Here is a 25345-nt window from a genome sequence, read left to right as displayed (position 1 = left end):
GACAGTTAAAAGGAAGTAACAGTCTTATCTTCAATTTCTGGAAATTCCTTTTGCGCAGTAATGTGCCAGTCCCATCAAATGACTCTTATTTAAATGATAAATTTATCTCGGTTATATGAATTCCAGTTTTATTGCTTCCATAAACAGCATTATTATGAGGGCATACTGTGTATTTTGCACAATGATACAACTGGTATAAGTTATCTGACTTGTACTTTATGTATTTTGCTCATACAGCTTGGTATAAGGCGATATGACTTATATTATGTGTACTATTCACCATGATACAGCTGGTATAAGGCAATCTCACTTGTACTGTGTGTACTTTGCACCATGATACAGATGGTATAAGGTGATCTCACTTGTACTGTGTGTATTTTGTACTGTGATACAGTAGGTATAAGGTGATCTCACTTGTACTATGTGTACTTTGCACCATGATACAGATGGTATAAGGTGATCTCACTTGTACTGTGTGTGTTTTGCGTTGTGATACAGCTGGTATGAGGTGATCTCACTTCTACTGTATTTTCCAGCATGATACAGCTTTCTATAAGGTAACCTTTCCTATAAGGCATACCATTTTTATGGCTCATGGTTAGTGAAATTACTGTAATTCAGAATAAGTACTGTTTACAATTAGGTGTGCATAATACACATGTTCATATAGTAAAGTACATAATTCTCATCACTTTTGTGACTTTCAGGACAAACTTCACAAGCAGCTCCGAAACCCCGTATTTCCCCCAGCTCCTCAACAGAGATGTCAGACCGCCAGTTTGCCATCATATGCTCAGAGAAACAAGCTAGGGTAACTCTTCCTCAACAACTCAGTCATGATATCAAAGACTGTCTCTCATTGTTTTGCAAAAGAATAATAAGTGATTATTTTTTGGCTATCATGTTTGATCAGCAGTTGTTGCGTTTATCTGGGACCTGTTACTGTAGTTCACTATGTTCAGTTGAGTAAAAAAATGTTTTTCTTTGTTCTGAAAAATAAGCAAGGTAAAATCTTTCAGATTTGGTTTTATAAAAAAAGTAGGCAAATCATTAACAGATGAGAAGCTTTATTTTGGATATTTGTATAAATTCAAACAAAAGAAATATATTTTTTACCTGCATCTTTTAATTAATCTTTACATTTTATTTCAGGTTGTAGCATTACCATCACAAACCTGTCCGTATAAAGTTAGAATATCTGAACATTCTTTTGTTGTCAGAGCTGATATTGTTTCCTTTAAAGGTAAGTTGAACAATTTGATTGTTATCTCCATACCGACTAAACTGTGATTATAAATAGAATTTTGCCCATTCATTAGATTGTTTCTTAATTACACCCTGCATGTATTGGAATCTATTATACCTACAGTTATGTACAAAAATTGGTGACTATTGCATTTTTAGTACAGTAACTTGACAGTATTGACAAGGTAGATAACCATGACCTAATTTTATTTCCCTGCCCAAATTAATGTGGTTTAGGCATTTGGTGTTTCCTTTATCTATTCTTTTTGTCTGTCCATCTGTTAAAATTTGGCAATATAGCCGTGTTCATAATGCACTGTTGGGGCATTTCTGTTCACTAAATACATTTATTGTTTACTCTGTCGTGACTTTTCTATTTTAGCTATTCTTTCTTTATGCCATTCCTTTCTAGGACCCAATCTTCAAACTTTACAAAAATGTAGATAATCTCTGGCACTAAATTACCAAAACACAGTTATATACCTTCATTTGTGTGCCAGAGTTCATTTCAGCTAATTTTCAACACTATTAACCCTACACTTATAAGACTTTACATGTTAATGCACCTTAGTGAGGAGTACATTGCAGTACAAAAAAAAGCTGGTCAGTTTGACCTACATTTGATACATGAGACTTTCCACCAAATATTCACATTCAACCCTTGCTTAAATTTATGTGCCAGTTTGGTCATTACACTATTTGTTGGAGCTGTATGACTTCGTATAGCCATTTGTTCAAACCTTAGTGGTCATGATATGGAAATTAAGCTGAACATGTTCGGGGCATTAATTCAAAACTGAATTTTATCTTTTTGACTTTGTCATTGTTTAGTGAAAAATTGAAAACCATAATAAAATTAAGCTGTTCTAGTGTCAGTTATTAAATATGTTTATCAGTTTGTAATTGCAGTAATGTAATTTAGATCTTCCTATCAGTTGCAGTTAATTACAATGTATAGTTTCTGCTGTGCTTTTTTGAAGTCACATGGCAAAAACGTGTAATTGACCAAAATAGGCAACAAAACCTAATGGATTGATTATTTTGTTTAAGTACAGTGCAATATTATTTGTGAAAAAAACACTACAAATTATGTACAAGTCCATGCCAGACAGAAAATCTATTAAACAAGACTAGATTGTGCAAAATAAATACAGCAGAGCATAGAATTACAGAAATGCATAGTAGTTATGAAGTTATGTGCACTCAAATGACTGTTCCAGTGGCCTAGTTGTTAGAGCGTCCTCCTTGGATGTGGGAGGTCACAGGTTTGAACACTGGTCAAGTCATACCAAAGACTTATAAAAATGGTACTAACAGCTGCTTTGCTTGGCTCTCAGCATTAAGAAGTTAGTGCTAGGACTGGTCGGCCTGATATCAGGATAATATGACGGTGTGACATTATGCTACGTCTGCATCATAATGCCCCAGTGCTGGACATCACTATCAACTGTCACACTGCAGACATTGTAGCGATATGACTGAATTATTTTTAAAGCTACATTGAAAATCCAAATCACACAACACATGCACACAATTAATCCCTACAATGGGCAGTAATTTAATTTATCAAATAACATGTATACATTTGTGTAATGACATCAGGTATTAATGACACTGGGCAATGGCACCATGTCATTGATATGACATGTGGCATCATTTCATAAATTTGATACTGAGATAGCATAAATATGACACTTAACCAGTAACATTTCATAAATATGACACTGAGGTATCATAATGCCCTAAATGTGACACCAGGATGGCATCATGTCATAAATATGACACTGGGATATCATAATGTCTTAAATGTGTCACAAGGATGGCATCATGTCATAAATATGGCATTAGGATGGCATTATGCCCTACATATGACACTGGGATGGCATTGTGCCCTAAGTATGACACTGAGATGGCATAATTTCATAAATATTACACTGGGCTGACATTTGGTCATTATGACACTGACAGATGATACATAATAACACCACCATAAAGTGTTATTGATATGAAGAGTCTGTAAAGTTTTGTTATGATTAGTACAGCTTTCCCACATTATCATGCTCTTCACCTAACACAATCCTGGATATAACAGTACTGATATGAACCCATACCCAGACTTGCAAATTAAACAAAGGAATACTAAATATAAAAGTAATGAATTTTCAACATCCTTTAATTGAAAACTTTTGGGAAAGAGTGTTGAACTGGCATATCACATATTTGACAGTATGTATTGAAAGAAACCATAAAGTTCAGTACTATCAGTATTATATCTTATCATTATGTGACAAAGTTAAATGCACACATTTACATAAGTAAAGTTACTGCTATATGTTTGACTGGCATTTGTATTCCATACCTTCCTCCCCCCCACCTGACACACATAATATATCTAATTCATCAAATGTTCTTTTTTCCTTTTTTCTTTTTTTTTTCGCTGTACTGAGTGATGTTCAGTAGACAAGATGGTTGCCAGTCATGGAACCCAACTACTGCATTAGAATGTGAGAGATGGCAGTTATGGAGCCCAACTACTGCATTAGAATGTGAGAGATACCAGTTATGGAGCCCGACTACTGCATTAGAATGTGAGAGATGGCAATTATGGAGCCCAACTACTGCATTAGAATGTGAGATATACCAGTTATGGAGCCCGACTACTGCATTAGAATGTGAGAGATGGCAGTTATGGAGCCCAACTACTGCATTAGAATGTGAGATATACCAGTTATGGAGCCCGACTACTGCATTAGAATGAGAGAAATGGCAGATATGGAGCCCAACTACTGCATTAGAATGTGAGATGTACCAGTTATGGAGCCCAACTACTGCATTAGAATGTGAGATATACCAGTTATGGAGCCCAACTACTGCATTAGAATGTGAGATATACCAGTTATGGAGCCCAACTACTGCATTAGAATGTGAGATATACCAGTTATGGAGCCCAACTACTGCATTAGAATGAGAGAAATGGCAGATAATGGAGCCCAACTACTGCATTAGAATGAGAGAGATGCTAGTTATAGAGCCGAACTACTGCATTAGAATGTGAGAGATACCAGTTATGGAGCCCAACTACTGCATTAGAATCTGAGAGATACCAGTTATGGAGCCCAACTACTGCATTATAATGCATCTATGTATCTCTGTCATACTCATTAAATGAAACAATTTGCCACTTTTTGAAAGCAGCTTACATCATTAATTTAAGATGAGTTTTCAGATATAAAGAAATCACCTGACAGAATTCTCATTGATATTATCATGTGATTCTTGTCTTTGTTGCAGGTGACTGCGTATGTTTAGCCTGTTATATTGCCAATGGTCACATCATGATGTACAGTTTACCCAGTCTCAAATTGCTGCTGGATGTGGATTTTCTCCCTCTCACAGACCTCAGGTATTTGGAGTACTGTAATTCTATTATTTGTCCATGTGTCATTAAATTTTTTATTGTGTTTTTTGTGGTTCAAATTTTGATGTAATATTATGAACCCCAAGGTTTGGAGAGACAACATTTCTCCCATGAATTCATTCCAGAAAACACATTAATGTTAGGAACAAGCTCTGCTACCTCTCAAATCAAGCAATAACAGAAAGGCAAGAAATTAATATCATTCCCATCAATATTATCTGCCAGGCAAAAGAAACTCTTCCCATCCTTTCTGTATACCTCACCTCACTGCTGCTAGTTGGTCAAAAGTTGTTTACCAGATTTTTAACTTTTGCTGATATGTCATATCTAATACTTCACACAGAATTTAAGTTGATCATGTGGATTGTTGACCATCCATTTACAAACAAATTGGTGTAGTATTGAAAGTAAAGGTATAACAAATATAAATTAGTCTAGTATGGAATGTAAAGGTATGACCAACATACATTGCTGTTGTATTGAATGTAAAGGTATGACATACATACTTGGTATAGTATTGAATGTAAAGGTATGACATACATACTTGGTATAGTATTGAATGTAAAGGTATGACATACATACTTGGTATAGTATTGAATGTAAAGGTATGACATACATACTTGGTATAGTATTGAATGTAAAGGTATGACACATATTTGGTATAGTATTGAATGTAAAGGTATGACATACATACTTGGTATAGTATTGAATGTAAACCATGAAACTTTCCCAGCCACTGATGCAACTGTCGTCTTAAATCTTATGGCTTATGTTTTGGGGAGATATCAACCCATACACAAGTCCCATCCCACCTGGATGTTTTATTCTGATGTTAACAGAATACCTGATGAGGAAAAAAACCCACAATAAGTGCAGTGATTACTATGACTTGCCATATGGAATACAGTTTTTAAGCAGCCAAGGGTGAAATCTATAGAGCTCTGCTGTTTTCTGATTGCCCAACCCCATCAGCTGCATGCCAGGTCTGTAAGGTTAAGACTTTAATGGATTTTGAAGACAAAGATGCACAGGCATCCTTCCATTACAGTCAGTGAAGGTTAAAGAAATATCTGACCCCACTGACTGATGAAATATGGGACCCAGGCAATGCCAAGGCTTTCTTTTTAGAAAGCCAGCTACCAGCATCATTCTGTCTATGTTGGTATTGCATACATTTGCCGACATCCAGCACCAAGCTACCATCCTTTGGACAAAACCTTTGTGGTAAACAAATGTCATAATGCCACCTCCAAGTTAGTGGGAAAAAATTATTGCTACCCCATTAATACTAGATTTGACTCTTCTAGAAATTTCTCAACTGACCTAAAAACCAGGCAGCTGTCATGCATGGGAATCCACAGACTACATTGTCAAGATTGTCAATGAAGGCTTGCACCAGAAGATGACTAATGTCCAGGCTACTTAAGGTAAGCTATCTATATAGCCTGTCCTACTGTACAACATATCATATCCCAGGATTGTCACCTTTGGGCATGCCATTGCTTTCTGGATGAAAAACAGAGGAAGTACATAAACAGGCATCACAGGAACTGCCTCATCAGTTTGCTTTATGACCTGTATCCACTTTCAGTCTCAGCCACAGCAAAGAAACAGTCACAGGCAAAATTGTTAAGAGGCTGAATAATACTTGAAGCCAGCAATTACTTCCTTAATCCAGCTTTGGTTGGTAGCAGGCCCCTCAATTCTGGAGGCAGTGTGATAAAGGGGAAGGGAAAGGTTTTCTTCCACAAGCCTCCAGACAGTCAATGTTGGCTTGTCATCCCAAGTGCCAATGACAGCCTTCTGTGGGGTGCCAGATTCCTTCATGTTTAAACCATGTAGATCAACCTGTTTCTCAATAACAAATGGCAGTCCAAGTTGTTTCAGAGGGGCTTCATATTTTATATATCCAATCTCTTTCCCACTCAACTTCCCCATCCATGATGGATTTACCATCTGGTCTGGAAAAGGCATGAAGTTGATCTGGTCACTACTCAACATGTGGTTGGTGGAGATGGTTCACAAGTTGAACTCTGAGATTTTAGTACCTAAAACAAACAGGAATCTCAGACCAAACCTCCACTGGCTCAACAAGTACATAACAGCATTGAAGTTCAAAATAGATGGCAAGATTGGACATTTGGTAAAAGGGATGATCTTACAGTCAGTTTAGATTTAATTGACATATACTTTCATTTCCATATACACACATCCTTGCACAAGATCCTTCAGTTTGGTTTCCAAGGAACCATTTACCAATTTCACCAGGATCGTCAACTATCTGTCTCTTTTGCTTGGCCTTGTCAGCAGCAAAACCAGTGAATGGTGTCAGTATTCTCCAAAAGCAGATGTTAAGATTATCTATGATCATGAAATGTCATTTTTGAGTCAGTTAGGGTTATAAATAAATTGGAATAAGTCAGACCTCACCCCGACCCAATATTTTACCCACCTGGATATGGAATTTGTTTACAAACCTCAGTCTTGCTAGCTTCCCTTAATTGCATGTGGTACAGATTATTAAGCTTATAAAGTCAGTTTTTGACAGGTGGTTTGATCTTGGTGATAGGTTTTGCAACTCCTTGCCTTACTCAGTGGGGCAAAGATTTGATTTTATCTGCTGCTTTTTCATGTGACAGGTTTTTAGAGACTGGTGCAGACCTTCAAACCCACAGTTGGTGAATTTTTCTTCAGGCTCTTTGAGGAGAAAAGTTAACCCCAATTACCATCAAGGGCTTCCATTACATGGTCTAAGACACATTCATATATCATGACGATATATAGGTCATGATATGAATTTATAAGTCCTGTTAGTCAAGTTTTAATTTAATTCACTCACCCAGTGAAAGTAAGATTTATTGTTGGTATTGACGTGGCTCAATTAAAATTGGTTTGCATCCTTAGCTAGCACCTCCATGAAGCCTTTGTGAAACAAAATTTGTTTCTTGATAGCTTTAGCTTCAGCAGGCAGGGTCATTGAATTGTATGTCCTTTCAGTGTACCCAAGCTATCTATTGTTCAGATCTGATGCTTCTATTGCCCTAATGATACATCCAGGTTTCATAGTGAAAAACAGGCTGCCATCAATGGGATATCGAAGAATCTTCATCTCCTTAATCAATGAGTCTGGGAAGATGGTAATGCAGAACTAAATTCAAGCAGTCAGACTATGTGAAGTGCAAAGTAAAGTGTACAGGAGTCCAGCAGTACCTCTTCCATCATATTCATATTCTCCAGAAATCAAGTATGCCACATGAAAATTTTAGCACATGAAATCAGAGCTATCTCAGCAACACTTGCATTCTGAGACATAATAATGGATTTGGCTGGTATGCACATACACCATTCTCAAGCTTCTCTCTTTGTAATCTAGTTTTGCAAAGACAAGAATTGAACCTGGTAGATCCAACCCAGACCATTACCAGACCAGTTAAAAGTAAGCACAGCCTTACATTGGTATACAGCAGTGTTTGTGCTGGGTGATTTCAGTCAATAAGAAAATGTAATTTCCTTCATTTTCTATTACCCAGGTACTGTCATGATGGATTGGGTGACCTTCACTTTCTATTACCCAGGTACTGTCATGATGGCTTAGGTGACCTTCATTTTCTAAAACCCTGGTACTGTCATGATGGCTTAGGTGACCTTCATATTCTATTACCCAGGTACTGTCATGATGGCTTAGGTGACCTTCATTTTCTATTACCCAGGTACTGTCATGATGGCTTAGGTGATCTTCACTTTCTATTACCCAGGTACTGTCATGATGGCTTGGGTGACCTTCACTTTCTATTACCCAGTTACTGTCATGATGGCTTGGGTGACCTTCACTTTCTATTACCCAGGTACTGTCATGATGGCTTAGGTGACCTTCATTTTCTATTACCCAGGTACTGTCATGATGGCTTGGGTGACCTTCATTTTCTATTACCCAGGTACTGTCATGATGTCTTAGGTGACCTTCATTTTCTATTACCCAGGTACTGTCATGATGGCTTAAGTGACCTTCATTTTCTCACCACTGTCTGCGTGGGTTCGAGTCTAGGATTCGACCAATGTGGGTATGTGAGAAAGCCTGCCAGTAGCTTCCCGTGGGTCGGTTGTTCTTCCCGGGGTTTTTCCGGGTTCTTCCTCCACCATTAATACTGGCCGCCATACATAGCCTCTCATGTGCTGAAAAATGGCGTTAAACCCCACAACAACAACAACAACAATGACCTTCATTTTCTATTACCCTGGTACTGTCATGATGGATTAGGTGACCTTCATTTCTGTTACCCTGGTATTGTCATGATGGATTGGGTGACCTTCACTTTCTATTACCCTGGTACTGTCATGATGGATTAGGTGACCTTCATTTCTATTACCCAGGTACTGTCATGATGGCTTGGGTGACCTTCATTTTCTATTACCTAGGTACTGTCATGATGGATTAGGTGACCTTCATTTTCTATTACCCAAGTACTGTCATAATGGATTAGGCGACCTTCATTTTCTATTACCCAGGTACTGTCATGATGGCTTGGGTGACCTTCATATTCTATTACCCAGGTAGTGTCATGATAGATTGGGTGACCTTCATTTTCTATTACCCAGGTACTGTCATGATGGATAAGGTGACCTTCATTTTCTGTTACCCAAGTACTGTCATGATGGCTTGGGTGACCTTCGTATTCTATTACCCAGGTACTGTCATGATAGATTGGGTGACCTTCTTTTTCTATTACCCAGGTACTGTCATGATGGATTAGGTGACCTTCATTTTCTATTACCCAGGTACTGTCATGATAGATTGGGTAACCTTCATTTTCTGTTACCCAGGTACTGTCATGATGGATTAGGTGACCTTCTTTTGTTTTGATATTAGGAGTGGGTTTGCCCTCTAAACAGAAGACTCCTTATTCTCACAAGGGTGCATATAGTAGAAGTAGAATGCTAAGCATTCCCTCCTCTTTCCACCTGTTCTTGTAATGCAAATTTTAATGGGGAATGTATTCAAAGGAGAAAGCAAATTGTTTAGTAAATTATGTTTCTCAGAGAATATATGCCCAGTCGCATTGCTTTAAAACTCTCTCACACCATTCCACAGATGTGTACATCCTCAATTAGGTATTACTCAAGCTAATTCTGATCACTCAGCTGAAAACTGGTAAACAACCATAGCTACCTATGTGTGAGGGGAGATGTTAGGAAGAGTTTCTTCCCTTCAGCTTAATGGAATACAGATGTGAAATTTTAAAAAATCATCTTTATATGTTTGCTGGTTTCAAGAGGTAGCAGAGCTTCTCCCTAATGTTAAGATGCTTGGGTAAATATTCTCTAAAGACATAACATTCTACAAAATTTGTTATTTCACTGACATCATACCACAATATATTTGGACAAGTCTTTAGGACCCATGTTAGGCAAACAAATTTGGAAAATTCTATCAGTAATTGCATGCAAAATCATTTGGACATATGTGCACCATCCACATGGAAACACGTTTCAACACATACATTAATCATCAGGCATTTTGAGCTGGTTTTCGTAGAGCCACCTTTGAGGAAAAGTTCTATTAGACTACTGTCGTTGAGGTAAATGACCATTACTTCACATCACACACTACTGTCATTGAGGTAAATGACCATTACTTCACATCACACACTACTGTCATTGAGGTAAATGACCATTACATCACACACTACTGTCATTGAGGTAAATGACCATTACTTCGCGTCACGTACTACTGTCATTGAGGTAAATGACCATTACTTCGCATCACGTACTACTGTCATTGAGGTAAATGACCATTACTTCACATCACACACTACTGTCATTGAGGTAAATGACCATTACTTCACATCACACACTACTGTCATTGAGGTAAATGACCATTACTTCACATCACGTACTACTGTCATTGAGGTAAATGACCATTACTTCACATCACATACTACTGTCATTGAGGTAAATGACGATTACTTCACATCACACACTACTGTCATTGAGGTAAACGACCATTACTTCACATCACACACTACTGTCATTGAGGTAAATGACCATTACTTTACATCACGTACTACTGTCATTTATTAAATGACCATTACTTCACATCACATACTACTGTCATTGAGGTAAATGACCATTACTTCACATCACATACTACTGTCATTGAGGTAAATGACCATTACTTCACATCGCACACTACTGTCATTGAGGTAAATGACCATTACTTCACATCACGTACTACTGTCATTGAGGTAAATGACCATTACTTCACATCACATACTACTGTCGTTGAGGTAAATGACCATTACTTCACATCACATACTACTGTCATGTAAGTAAATGACCATTACTTAACATCATGTGGCACTACTGTCATTGAGGTAAATGACCATTACTTAACATCATGTGGTACTACTATCATTGAGGTAAATGACCATTACTTTACATCATGTGGTACTACTGTCATTGAGGTAAATGACCATTACTTCACATCACATACTACTGTCATTGAGGTAAATGACCATTACTTCACATCACACACTACTGTCATTGAGGTAAATGACCATTACTTCACATCACGTACTACTGTCATTGAGGTAAATGACCATTACTTCACATCACGTACTACTGTCATTGAGGTAAATGATGATTACTTCACATCACACACTACTGTCATTGAGGTAAACGACCATTACTTCACATCGCACACTACTGTCATTGAGGTAAATGACCATTACTTCACATCACATACTACTGTCATTGAGGTAAATGACCATTACTTCACATCACATACTACTGTCATTGAGGTAAATGACCATTACTTCAAATCGCACACTACTGTCATTGAGGTAAATGACCATTACTTCACATCACGTACTACTGTCATTGAGGTAAATGACCATTACTTCACATCACATACTACTGTCGTTGAGGTAAATGACCATTACTTCACATCACATACTACTGTCATGTAAGTAAATGACCATTACTTAACAACATGTGGCACTACTGTCATTGAGGTAAATGACCATTACTTAACATCATGTGGTACTACTATCATTGAGGTAAATGACCATTACTTTACATCATGTGGTACTACTGTCATTGAGGTAAATGACCATTACTTCACATCACATACTACTGTCATTGAGGTAAATGACCATTACTTCACATCACATGGTTGTTATTTAAGATATTGACTTAATCTGTTATTTATAGTAACTGGGTTGGATTCTTCACTATCCAAAATAGAGATAACATATTTTATTAAGCACTTTCCTGCTATTTATAGTAACTGGGTAGGATTCCTCCCTATCCAAAATAGAGATAACATATTTTATTAAGCACTTTCCTGCTATTTATAGTAACTGGGTTGGATTCTTCACTATCCAAAATAGAGATAACATATTTTATTAGCACTTTCCTGAATTTGGATGATTCAGATTATGGCTGTAAATGCTGATTTGACCAGTATCAATGTAGTCATCACTGATTTTTGACAATTTATTAAATTCTACTGATTTGATGATATGGACCTAAACAACAGACTGGTAGATCTAGAGGAAATTCTGCTGATTTGATGATATAGGCCTAAACAACAGACTGGTAGATTTAGAGGAAATTCTACTGATTTGATGATATGGACCTAAACAACAGACTGGTAGATTTAGAGGAAATTCTACTGATTTGTTGATATAGGCCTAAACAACAGACTGGTAGATTTAGAGGAAATTCTACTGATTTGATGATATAGGCCTAAACAACAGACTGGTAGATTTAGAGGAAATTCTACTGATTTGATGATATAGGCCTAAACAACAGACTGGTAGATCTAGAGGAAATTCTACTGATTTGATGATATAGGCCTAAACAACAGACTGGTAGATTTAGAGGAAATTCTACTGATTTGATGATATGGACCTAAACAACAGACTGGTAGATTTAGAGGAAATTCTACTGATTTGATGATATAGGCCTAAACAACAGACTGGTAGATTTAGAGGAAATTCTACTGATTTGATGATATAGGCCTAAAAAACAGACTGGTAGATTTAGAGGAAATTCTACTGATTTGATGATATAGGCCTAAACAACAGACAGGTAGATTTAGAGGAAATTCTACTGATTTGATGATATGGACCTAAGCAACAGACTGGTAGATTTAGAGGAAATTCTACTGATTTGATGATATAGGCCTAAACAACAGACTGGTAGATTTAGAGGAAATTCTACTGATTTGATGATATAGGCCTAAACAACAGACTGGTAGATTTAGAGGAAATTCTACTGATTTGATGATATAGGCCTAAACAACAGACTGGTAGATTTAGAGGAAATTCTACTGATTTGATGATATGGACCTAAACAACAGACTGGTAGATTTAGAGGAAATTCTACTGATTTGATGATATAGGCCTAAACAACAGACTGGTAGATTTAGAGGAAATTCTACTGATTTGATGATATGGACCTAAACAACAGACTGGTAGATTTAGAGGAAATTCTACTGATTTGTTGATATAGGCCTAAACAACAGACTGGTAGATTTAGAGGAAATTCTACTGATTTGATGATATAGGCCTAAACAACAGACTGGTAGATTTAGAAGAAATTCTACTGATTTGATGATATAGGCCTAAACAACAGACTGGTAGATTTAGAGGAAATTCTACTGATTTGATGATATAGGCCTAAACAACAGACTGGTAGATTTAGAAGAAATTCTACTGATTTGATGATATAGGCCTAAACAACAGACTGGTAGATTTAGAGGAAATTCTACTGATTTGATGATATAGGCCTAAACAACAGACTGGTAGATTTAGAGGAAATTCTACTGATTTGATGATATGGACCTAAACAACAGACTGGTAGATTTAGAGGAAATTCTACTGATTTGATGATATGGACCTAAGCAACAGACTGGTAGATTTAGAGGAAATTCTACTGATTTGATGATATAGGCCTAAACAACAGACTGGTAGATTTAGAGGAAATTCTACTGATTTGTTGATATAGGCCTAAACAACAGACTGGTAGATTTAGAGGAAATTCTACTGATTTGATGATATAGGCCTAAACAACAGACTGGTAGATTTAGAGGAAATTCTACTGATTTGATGATATAGGCCTAAACAACAGACTGGTAGATTTAGAGGAAATTCTACTGATTTGATGATATAGGCCTAAACAACAGACTGGTAGATTTAGAGGAAATTCTACTGATTTGATGATATAGGCTTAAACAACAGACTGGTAGATTTAGATGTTGAGAAGGATCAGCTACAGAATGTCACAGAGCTTTACTGATGGTAAATGAATCTCTCACGATTCTTAAGCATAGTGAACAATTCTTCCGTGAAAAATAATTATAGAACAATAAAGATCAGATTGATGGCCTACACAGTAACAGATGTTCAGATAAAGAGTTAAAACAAAGATGCACACCATGAAATAGTTCCATTTGACTAAATCTGATTTTCTAACCAGAGAATCATTATAAAATTCATGAGTTTAACTTCCTCAATATCAAATTGTCTGTCTTACATGGAGCATGTGACAGGCATAAGAGTCTAAATAGAAATCTGCATAAGTAGAACTGTTTAAAATGAGGTGCCTTGTTATACAGATCAATTGGAAGCTGTCCCCGTTTATGTGTATGGGACTCATTGGTACTACAAAGTGACAACATTTATTCATTCTGTTGACATGTATACTTGCCATGCTTGAATTTGCAAAGAAAAGTACACTTGAAAGGAGTTGAGAAACCCCTAGTTTTCTCATACAATTTGTCTCAATTTTTGCATTTCAGAATAGCTAGGACGTTCTGCTTTAGTAATCATGGCCATGCACTGTACATGTGTTCTCCAACAGAGATGCAAAAACTGACCTACTCTGCTGCATTGTGGTAAGTTACCATATGTATTTGCTTATAAGCCAAGTCCAACTGCAAACTTCACAGACCCAGGTCTGCCATTGCATAATGTGCAGGCAAATCTGGAACTGTGCAGTTTATTAGGAGTGATGAGTAGAACAAACAACAAATGACCTCGTCTGCAAATGCATTATACTATGGCAGATCAGTATCTTTGTTGTGTGCAGTTTGACTTGGCTTGTAAGTGAGTACACACGGTTCTTTGAGTAAATTTTGCTACATTTTGGGTAATTTTGATTTTGCTTGAAAATTGTTCCCTTCCATCTGTTAGAAATGCAAGTGATGCAGATTCAGGTAAAATGCAATAAATTTCAGGCATTTGATTCGGATATTATGATGGCACATAAACGATATCTCTGCCTGTACCGTCTTCAAACTTTTATGTTTAGTAAGATTGAATATGTACTAACAAGTTCAGTCCTAACAGTTTTGCCAGTGGCTCTAGTTTTTCCTATTTTTGATACTACTTTCCTGCCTATTTTGTCAGACTCTTTATTTCTTCTTATGTACAAAATGTCCTTTTATCCCTATTTTTAAATGTAATGTTGAAAATTAATTACACACTGCATGAACGGCCAAAGCAAATAAATTCAGATATGGTCACTTTGATGTGGAGCTGGTTGTTTAAAACAGTAGATGCCATCATAACTAAAGAGATAGTTAGCATGTAAGTAAGAGCATGCTTTTGTTTAGTTTGTAAAAGTATTATTTTTTCAATAATTTATATACATTTGTCACTATTTTTCTGTATAAAATATCCCAGATTTGCCAATCTTTTTTCTGTTGCATTTTTTAAAAACTGCAGCCCTACTTTATCCCTGCTTTTTTCACAGTGTTGTTGGATAAACAGTCTTAACTATCTTTGATGAATAGCTTATATAAATTGTATAATTTAACAACAAATTATGGAAGCTGCAGTTTTTTCTAATGCATCAGACCGATTCTTTATTTTCCTTCAAATGAACACTATCACAGTTTAACAGTCATTTGCCTTCACTCTCTGTGCAATGGGGAGAGGGATAAATATTAATTAATTTGCCTTCACTCTGTGTGCAAGGGAGAGACAGATAAATACATATGTGCAACTATCAGATTTAAGTTATGTTTACAAATGTTACCTTGTAAAGAGTTAAAATGAGTGAATATTCAATGCACAAATATTTTATTTATGCTAAATGATCAATTTTGTAAAAATGAAAACCGTCAGAGAAAGTGATTTTCTTTTATGCTTTTGTGCATTTAGCTAAATGTCTTCTAGCAGCAGTTGATTTTTGCAGGGACAGTTTCAACAAAATTTATTTCATCAATGTGAACATTGAACAGAATATGCATTTAATTTAAAAATTCCTTAAAAAGGATGCATTTAAATCCTAATAATTATATTTCAAGGATTCATGTAGATGAAGAGGATAAGGAATAAAGCACAACAAGAACAACTTGCTAATACAATTTTTGTGGATCTGTGAGTCAAATGGTCAATAGTTCTGCCTAACGACAAACATTATGTATAAAAAAAACATTACAAATTTTTAATTTGCTTGCATAAAAAAGACAAACTGCAGACACACTTCCAGTTTTGACTGCTGTTGGTTGTCTGCATCTGTTATAGAAAAGGTAGATAATGTAATATATTGTGAGATAATTGGTTGGGAGACAAGTCTGTAATTGGCGTAAATTAGCCTGACCTTATATTCAAGTAGAAGCACAGTTAACTGCTTAAATGACTAAGGGTAGCATTAGTTCCAGGATGTTAAAGAGTAAGGCAGGTGATATGTGCTAATTTAACTTTTGGGACTGGATAAGAAGTGATGTTGGATGTTCATTTGCTTTCTTGAATTTGTGCAGTGAGCAGTTATGTATTAGCAGACAGGACAATGTTGTGTCAAGAAAGGTCAGTCTGGATGCTGAGTGCTACTTCACAGGCATTACATCAGAACATTTACATGTATTAGCTTCAGTGGACAGGACAATGTTGTGTTATGTCAAGAAAGGTCAGTCTGGATGCTGAGTGCTACTCGTTGGACAGGACAGTGTTGTGTTATGTCAAGAAAGGTCAATCTGGATGCTGAGTGCTACTCATTGGACAGGACAGTGTTGTGTTATGTCAGGAAAGGTCAGTCTGGATGCTGAGTACTACTCAGTGGACAGGACAGTGTTGTGTTATGTCAAGAAAGGTCAATCTGGATGCTGAGTGCTACTCAGTGGACAGGACAGTGTTGTGTTATGTCAAGAAAGGTCAATCTGGATGCTGAGTGCTACTCAGTGGACAGGACACTTATGTCAAAAAAGGTCAGTCTGGATGCTGAGTACTACTCAGTGGACAGGACAGTGTTGTGGTATGTCAAGAAAGGTCAGTCAGGATGCTGAGTGCTACTCAGTGGACAGGACAGTGTTGTGGTATGTCAAGAAAGGTCAGTCAGGATGCTGAGTGCTACTCAGTGGACAGGATAGTGTTGTGTTATGTCAAGAAAGGTCGATCTGGATGCTGAGTACTACTCATTGGACAGGACAATGTTATGTCAAGAAAGGTCGATATAGATGCTGAGTGCTACTCAGTGGACAGGACAGTGTTGTGTTATGTCAAGAAAGGTCAGTCTGGATGCTGAGTGCTACTCAGTGGACAGGACAATGTTGAGTTATGTCAGGAAAGGTCAGTTGGGATGCTGAGTGCTACTCAGTGGACAGGACAGTGTTGTATTATGTCAGGAAAGGTCGGTCTGGATGCTAAGTGCTACTCAGTGGACAGGACAATGTTGTTTTATGTCAAGAAAGGTAAGTCTGGATGCTGAGTGCTACTCAGTGGACAGGTCAATGTTGTGTTATGTCAGGAAAGGTCAATTGGGATGCTGAGTGTTACTCAGCAGACATTACATCTGAACATTTACAAGTTGCTAAGAACACTACATGGAATAATATTCAAGTTCATATACAAGTTGCTAAGAACACTACGTGGAATAATATTCAAGTACATTTACAAGTTGCTAAGAACACTACGTGGAATAATATTCAAGTTCATATACAAGTTGCTAAGAACACTACATGGAATAATATTCAAGCACATTTACAAGTTGCTAAGAACACTACGTGGAATAATATTCAAGTTCATATACAAGTTGCTAAGAACACTACATGGAATAATATTCAAGCACATTTACAAGTTGCTAAGAACACTACGTGGAATAATATTCAAGGTCATATACAAGTTGCTAAGAACACTACGTGGAATAATATTCAAGTTCATATACAAGTTGTTAAGAACACTACATGGAATAATATTCAAGTACATATACAAGTTGCTAAGAACACTACGTGGAATAATATTCAAGTTCATATACATGGAATAATATTCAAGTTCATATACAAGTTGCTAAGAACACTACATGGAATAATATTCAAGTTCATATACAAGTTGTTAAGAACACTACATGGAATAATATTCAAGTTCATATACAAGTTGTTAAGAACACTACATGGAATAATATTCAAGTTCATATACAAGTTGTTAAGAACACTACATGGAATAATATTCAAGTACATATACAAGTTGCTAAGAACACTACATGGAATAATATTCAAGTACATATACAAGTTGTTAAGAACACTACATGGAATAATATTCAAGTTCATATACAAGTTGTTAAGAACACTACGTGGAATAATATTCAAGTTCATATACAAGTTGTTAAGAACACTACGTGGAATAATATTCAAGTAGATATACAAGTTGCTAAGAACACTACGTGGAATAATATTCAAGTAGATATACAAGTTGCTAAGAACACTACATGGAATAATATTCAAGTACATATACAAGTTGCTAAGAACACTACATGGAATAATATTCAAGTACATATACAAGTTGCTAAGAACACTACATGGAATAATATTCAAGTACATATACAAGTTGCTAAGAACACTACATGGAATAATATTCAAGTACATATACAAGTTGCTAAGAACACTACATGGAATAATATTCAAGTACATATACAAGTTGTTAAGAACACTACATGGAATAATATTCAAGTACATATACAAGTTGTTAAGAACACTACATGGAATAATATTCAAGTACATATACAAGTTGTTAAGAACACTACATGGAATAATATTCAAGTACATATACAAGTTGTTAAGAACACTACATGGAATAATATTCAAGTTCATATACAAGTTGCTAAGAACACTGCATGGAATAATATTCAAGTTCATATACAAGTTGCTAAGAACACTGCGTGGAATAATATTCAAGTTCATATACAAGTTGCTAAGAACACTACGTGGAATAATATTCAAGTTCATATACAAGTTGCTAAGAACACTACGTGGAATAATATTCAAGTTCATATACAAGTTGCTAAGAACACTACATGGAATAATATTCAAGTTCATATACAAGTTGTTAAGAACACTACATGGAATAATATTCAAGCACATTTACAAGTTGTTAAGAACACTACATGGAATAATATTCAAGTTCATATACAAGTTGCTAAGAACACTACGTGGAATAATATTCAAGCACATTTACAAGTTGTTAAGAACACTACGTGGAATAATATTCAAGCTCATATACAAGTTGCTAAGAACACTACATGGAATAATATTCAAGTACATATACAAGTTGCTAAGAACACTACGTGGAATAATATTCAAGTACATATACAAGTTGCTAAGAACACTACGTGGAATAATATTCAAGTACATATACAAGTTGCTAAGAACACTACGTGGAATAATATTCAAGTACATATACAAGTTGCTAAGAACACTACGTGGAATAATATTCAAGTACATATACAAGTTGTTAAGAACACTACGTGGAATAATATTCAAGTACATATACAAGTTGTTAAGAACACTACGTGGAATAATATTCAAGTACATATACAAGTTGTTAAGAACACTACGTGGAATAATATTCAAGTACATATACAAGTTGTTAAGAACACTACGTGGAATAATATTCAAGTACATATACAAGTTGTTAAGAACACTACGTGGAATAATATTCAAGTACATATACAAGTTGTTAAGAACACTACGTGGAATAATATTCAAGTACATATACAAGTTGCTAAGAACACTACGTGGAATAATATTCAAGCACATTTACAAGTTGCTAAGAACACTACGTGGAATAATATTCAAGTTCATATACAAGTTGCTAAGAACACTACGTGGAATAATATTCAAGCACATTTACAAGTTGCTAAGAACACTACGTGGAATAATATTCAAGTTCATATACAAGTTGCTAAGAACACTACGTGGAATAATATTCAAGTTCATATACAAGTTGCTAAGAACACTACGTGGAATAATATTCAAGTACATATACAAGTTGCTAAGAACACTACGTGGAATAATATTCAAGTACATATACAAGTTGCTAAGAACACTACATGGAATAATATTCAAGCACATTTACAAGTTGCTAAGAACACTACATGGAATAATATTCAAGCACATTTACAAGTTGCTAAGAACACTACATGGAATAATATTCAAGCACATTTACAAGTTGCTAAGAACACTACATGGAATAATATTCAAGCACATTTACAAGTTGCTAAGAACACTACATGGAATAATATTCAAGTTCATATACAAGTTGCTAAGAACACTACATGGAATAATATTCAAGTACATATACAAGTTGCTAAGAACACTACATGGAATAATATTCAAGCACATTTACAAGTTGCTAAGAACACTACATGGAATAATATTCAAGTTCATATACAAGTTGCTAAGAACACTACATGGAATAATATTCAAGTACATCATTTATAGGAGTTATGTCATTGATTGTTAGTGTTACATGACATCATTTATAGGAGTTAATGCCATTGATTGTCAGTACTTCTGACTTTGCTTTCTTACATTTACTCCAGCAAGGATGGTTGGATTTAGCCAAATTTGGCATGCTGCTTTTTATTTAGCCCTCTTAAATGAAGCTGATTTTCCAGCATTCCACAGTATCATCAGCAATTGTTGCCCATCCTCCTCACTTTGTTTCTGAAGAATTTTGAATTTGTGTTTTTGCCTTCTGTTTCTTTGGGGCATCGCAGTCCTTTTACAAATCTTGTTGAAACAAAAGAGTGAGTGAGCATGTCCTGTTGTGATGCCTCAGTAAACAATACATGAAAGATGAGGTATATTCAGCCAGATCAGTGATATATTTTTGTAGACTTCAGGTACAGAAGACTGTATAATTATTTTATGATTGCAGTGATAATCTAGGAGAGATGCTTGGTGATTTGTTTCTGGCTGTAGTAACTCCTGAGCCTCCAAAACAGAACTTCTTCAAGAACCTTTTCAGTGGGGGATCCAATACACTGGACAGGGAGGAGTTGTGTAAGTCTGTAAAGTAACTTTTAAAAGGGTGATGCATTATACTGGATCCTGTCTGTTCTCTTGTACAACCATCTGTCCATGCATCTCAGTATTTTGTACAAACATGTCATCACAAATTGTGTAGACAATTTGACCAAAAACCCTTTTGCCTATAATAAATAGTCTGTGAGATCTGACAAGAAATTCTGTGAGATTTTAATAATTTCTGTGAAATGTGATTTTTGTATGCCTGCCATTATGCAGCTTCTTTTATATTCTGGTCATGACCATCAATCTGAACACCCACATGAACATTTGGGTTTCCATGTGACAACACAGGTTGATTTATGAGTCATAAGATTAAAGTTTATTGTCAATTAGCAAATTAGTTTCGGTGCGATGACAAACTCCACGAGACAAAGAAATATATTGATATTAGTTTTAGAAGATTAAGATAATAGTCATTGTGACCAACAGTGGCAAATTGGATTCATTGTAATAACTTGAATTCTGCTTGATATGCTTCATCAAACTACAGATGGTTTGCCCTACGAAATGTCAAGATAGCAATAATATTGGCATTGCAACATCAAACTCTGCAGATGGTTCGCCCAACAAGATATAAAAGATCGTATTACTTTTGGATTTAGAACATCAAAGTCAAGGTCACTGGATTGGAGAAAATAGGATTTTTCGCAATAACAGGGTTCTAAAAAACATTGTCTTCACTAATAGTTACAGATATGCTGTTCTTGCTGATGCCAAGAAGCATGCTGGTTTGTTTTACTTATGCTTTTTCAAATAATACCAACAAACTTACACTCAGAGAACATTTTAGATTAACCTAAACTTTGTTGCAATTACCTGTTTTCTGGGATTTATTAAAAATGGTGTCTACATTCCAATTTCCATACTTTTTCACCTGATGCCACCAGACTTGTATTGTTGGTACATCTTGGAACAATTTTTGATCATTTCCTGTTTACTGAACATTACTTTGAATATATTGACTTGTGTAACAGAAGCAGGGGATAATCTGAGTTTCCGCTTAAGTACAAATCTTTGTTTCTATCACCTGCTCAAGTAGGATATCATTTTTCTGGTGGTAATTTAAGATTGTGGTGATGGAAGCGTCAATGAAAGTCTTATTTTAAAAATTTTGCAAGTCAGCATGGGTTGGGGGTAGTATGGCAGGGCTACACCCACTATTGTACTGAAGCAGATGAGAGAGAATAGGTTCTGTGAAGCACTCATTTCTTATTGTAAAGACTATATTTTGTGCAAATTTGTCAATGAATGGAATTATTGGTATATCATTGCAGATTTTGATACAGAGATTTTCCAGTTTTAAAACAAAAATTATTTTCTTAAGTTTGACCTGAAAATCTGTAGAATCAAATACAATTTATGTCTGATACAAATGTACATTTGTATTTTTAATTATTACTTTTAAACTCAGAATTTGGATTAGGAATTGGAAATATTCGTTTTAAGCTAAACAAGCAGTAGGATAGACCATATGTATTTGCATGTAAGTCAATTTCGGCTGCAAAGTGCACAGACCCAGATCTGTCACCACATAATGTATGGTCAGTTCTTAGGAGTAATTAATAGAACAAAGAACATAGACTATGATATACCAGTGCATTATGCAAAAGCAGATCAGGATCTCTTTTGTTTTCTATTGAACATGACTTGTACACAGGTATATGATACTTATCTGTATATAGTATAACATTGTTTTTTAAACTTCTGTAAAGTCTGACAGTATTTCTTTAATTTGTAATAAGTGATCAAATTTTAAAGTGCATATTTTTACAGAATAAATACCGTGTTGTGTTGAATTTTACAGAGAATATAATTTGTACAAAGTAGAAAAAAAATGCAATTTAAACTGACTTCTGGAATGTATAGCAATCCAGATACATGTTCGTATATAGAACTGTTGTATATAGGCAAAAAGATTCGAGAAGTTACATATATAAAGTCAGAGTCTGGCATCTTCATTCACTGTATGGTCAACATTGAATTGTAAATGTTTTCAGAAGTGGAGATATAAATAAGTATGTAATGTAATGATTGACTGAAATCTTCCTGTTGCTGTAGTTTATGCAGTATGTAATATAATGATTGACTGAAATCTTCCTGTTACTGTAGTTTATGCAGTAATGATTGACTGAAATATTTCTATTACTGTAGTTTATGCAGTATGTAATGTAATGATTGACTGAAATCTTCCTGTTGCTGTAGTTTATGCAACAAGTAATGTAATGATTGACTGAAATCTTCCTGTTACTGTAGTTTATGCAACAATTAATGTAATGATTGACTGAAATCTTCCTGTTACTGTAGTTTATGCAACATGTAACATAATGATTGACTGAAATCTTCCTGTTACTGTAGTTTATGCAGTATGTAATGTAATGATTGACTGAAATCTTCCTGTTACTGTAGTTTATGCAACAATTAATGTAATGATTGACTGAAATCTTCCTGTTACTGTAGTTTATGCAACATGTAATGTAATGATTGACTGAAATATTTCTGTTACTGTAGTTTATGCAGTATGTAATGTAATGATTGACTGAAATCTTCCTGTTACTGTAGTTTATGCAACAAGTAATGTAATGATTGACTGAAATCTTCCTGTTACTGCAGTTTATGCAGTATGTAATGTAATGATTGACTGAAATCTTCCTGTTACTGTAGTTTATGCAGTATGTAATGTAAAGATTGACTGAAATCTTCCTGTTACTGTAGTTTATGCAACAAGTAATGATTGACTGAAATCTTCCTGTTACTGTAGTTTATGCAACAAGTAATGATTGACTGAAATCTTCCTGTTACTGTAGTTTATGCATCATGTAATGTAATGATTGACTGAAATCTTCCTGTTACTGTAGTTTATGCAGTAATGATTGGCTGAAATATTCCTGTTACTGTAGTTTATGCAGTATGTAATGTAATGATTGACTGAAATCTTCCTGTTACTGTAGTTTATGCAACAATTAATGTAATGATTGACTGAAGTCTTCCTGTTACTGTAGTTTATGCAGTATGTAATGTAATGATTGACTGAAATCTTCCTGTTACTGTAGTTTATGCAGTATGTAATGTAATGATTGACTGAAATCTTCCTGTTACTGTAGTTTATGCAACAATTAATGTAATGATTGACTGAAGTCTTCCTGTTACTGTAGTTTATGCAGTATGTAATGTAATGATTGACTGAAATCTTCCTGTTACTGTAGTTTATGCAGTATGTAATGTAATGATTGACTGAAATCTTCCTGTTACTGTAGTTTATGCAGTATGTAATGTAATGATTGACTGAAATCTTCCTGTTACTGCAGTTCATGCAGTATGTAATGTAATGATTGACTGAAATCTTCCTGTTACTGTAGTTTATGCAGTAATGATTGACTGAAATATTCCTGTTACTGTAGTTTATGCAGTATGTAATGTAATGATTGACTGAAATCTTCCTGTTACTGTAGTTTATGCAGCATGTAATGTAATGATTGACTGAAATATTCCTGTTACTGTAGTTTATGCAGCAGATTATCTGATGGCTGTACATACAAACTCAGAGAATTCTTTTACATCAATTTTATTCCTAGTAAGTATTATATATAAAAACCTTGCTGTCCTTCTTCAGTTGGAGAAGCCAGTGGTAAGGGTCCAAGAGGTTTGGCAACCAAGTTACCTGGGACTGGTATGCAACAGTTACAGGGAGCTTCAGGAACTATAGCAGGGGAGGTGGCCAAGACAAGACAGGTGAGATATTAGACTACAGATTTTATCTTGACATAGAGAAGCCTGACAGTTGTGGAGAATCAAGCCTCAAGTATCATTATCGAGTTCTATTTGATTGTATTGTTAGTTAGTATGTATTTATTTTAGTTAATGTTTTATTACCAATACGGTGTTGGGGGACATCACCCTGTCAGGCACTGGTTTTGTTGAGAATTATTCCAAGTTTATTGCATGCTTGCATTTGTTTTTGTTACGAATTTGATCTTCATGCATGTGGGTCAATGATGTAATTTTGTTTTAACAAAATGTAAAGTCAGCCAGTACCACATGACATCTTTCTATTAATATTTCTAAACAGAATGCATCATTAAGTTATTTGAAGTTAAGTCTGCATTTTTTTAAAATTCACAGTATCCAATAAATATCACTACCTAATGTCATCAGTTACAAAGCCAAAGAATTCATTCTTATTGTCTGATAGTTCTGAATTCCTGAATTGTCATCTAGTAAATTGTGTTGGTCTAATCATCATAAATATTGTCTGACTCCCTTTCCTTGGTCTCACTGTCATATGCAGATGCTTATTTAGAGACTGAGCTTGAGCTTTATAAGTAACACTTTGATCATACAGCTTGTGAAATCTAGTAGAGGTTGCAACTGAA

At 35.4% G+C, this 25345-nt stretch overlaps 1 protein-coding gene across 1 annotated transcript in view; it reads left to right on the top strand.

The window, feature by feature from the left end:
* The window catches only part of LOC149797316 (syntaxin-binding protein 5-like), a 252736-nt gene that overhangs the window by 210920 nt on the left and 16471 nt on the right, over positions 1-25345 (top strand). Inside the window, exons 24-29 of the mRNA XM_089962039.1 lie at positions 708-811; positions 1153-1243; positions 4537-4648; positions 14466-14561; positions 20824-20948; positions 24586-24704. Of these exons, the coding sequence (XP_089818165.1) occupies positions 708-811; positions 1153-1243; positions 4537-4648; positions 14466-14561; positions 20824-20948; positions 24586-24704 (647 nt within the window). The remainder of the gene's footprint in view (positions 1-707; positions 812-1152; positions 1244-4536; positions 4649-14465; positions 14562-20823; positions 20949-24585; positions 24705-25345) is intronic.

This window comes from Sinohyriopsis cumingii, chromosome 6 (assembly GCF_028554795.1).
Source record: "Sinohyriopsis cumingii isolate HCF-2022 chromosome 6, ASM2855479v2, whole genome shotgun sequence".
Classification (NCBI taxonomy): domain Eukaryota; kingdom Metazoa; phylum Mollusca; class Bivalvia; order Unionida; family Unionidae; genus Sinohyriopsis; species Sinohyriopsis cumingii.
Note: the sequence above shows the minus strand (reverse complement) of the source record. Positions and strands in the feature narration are given on the sequence as shown.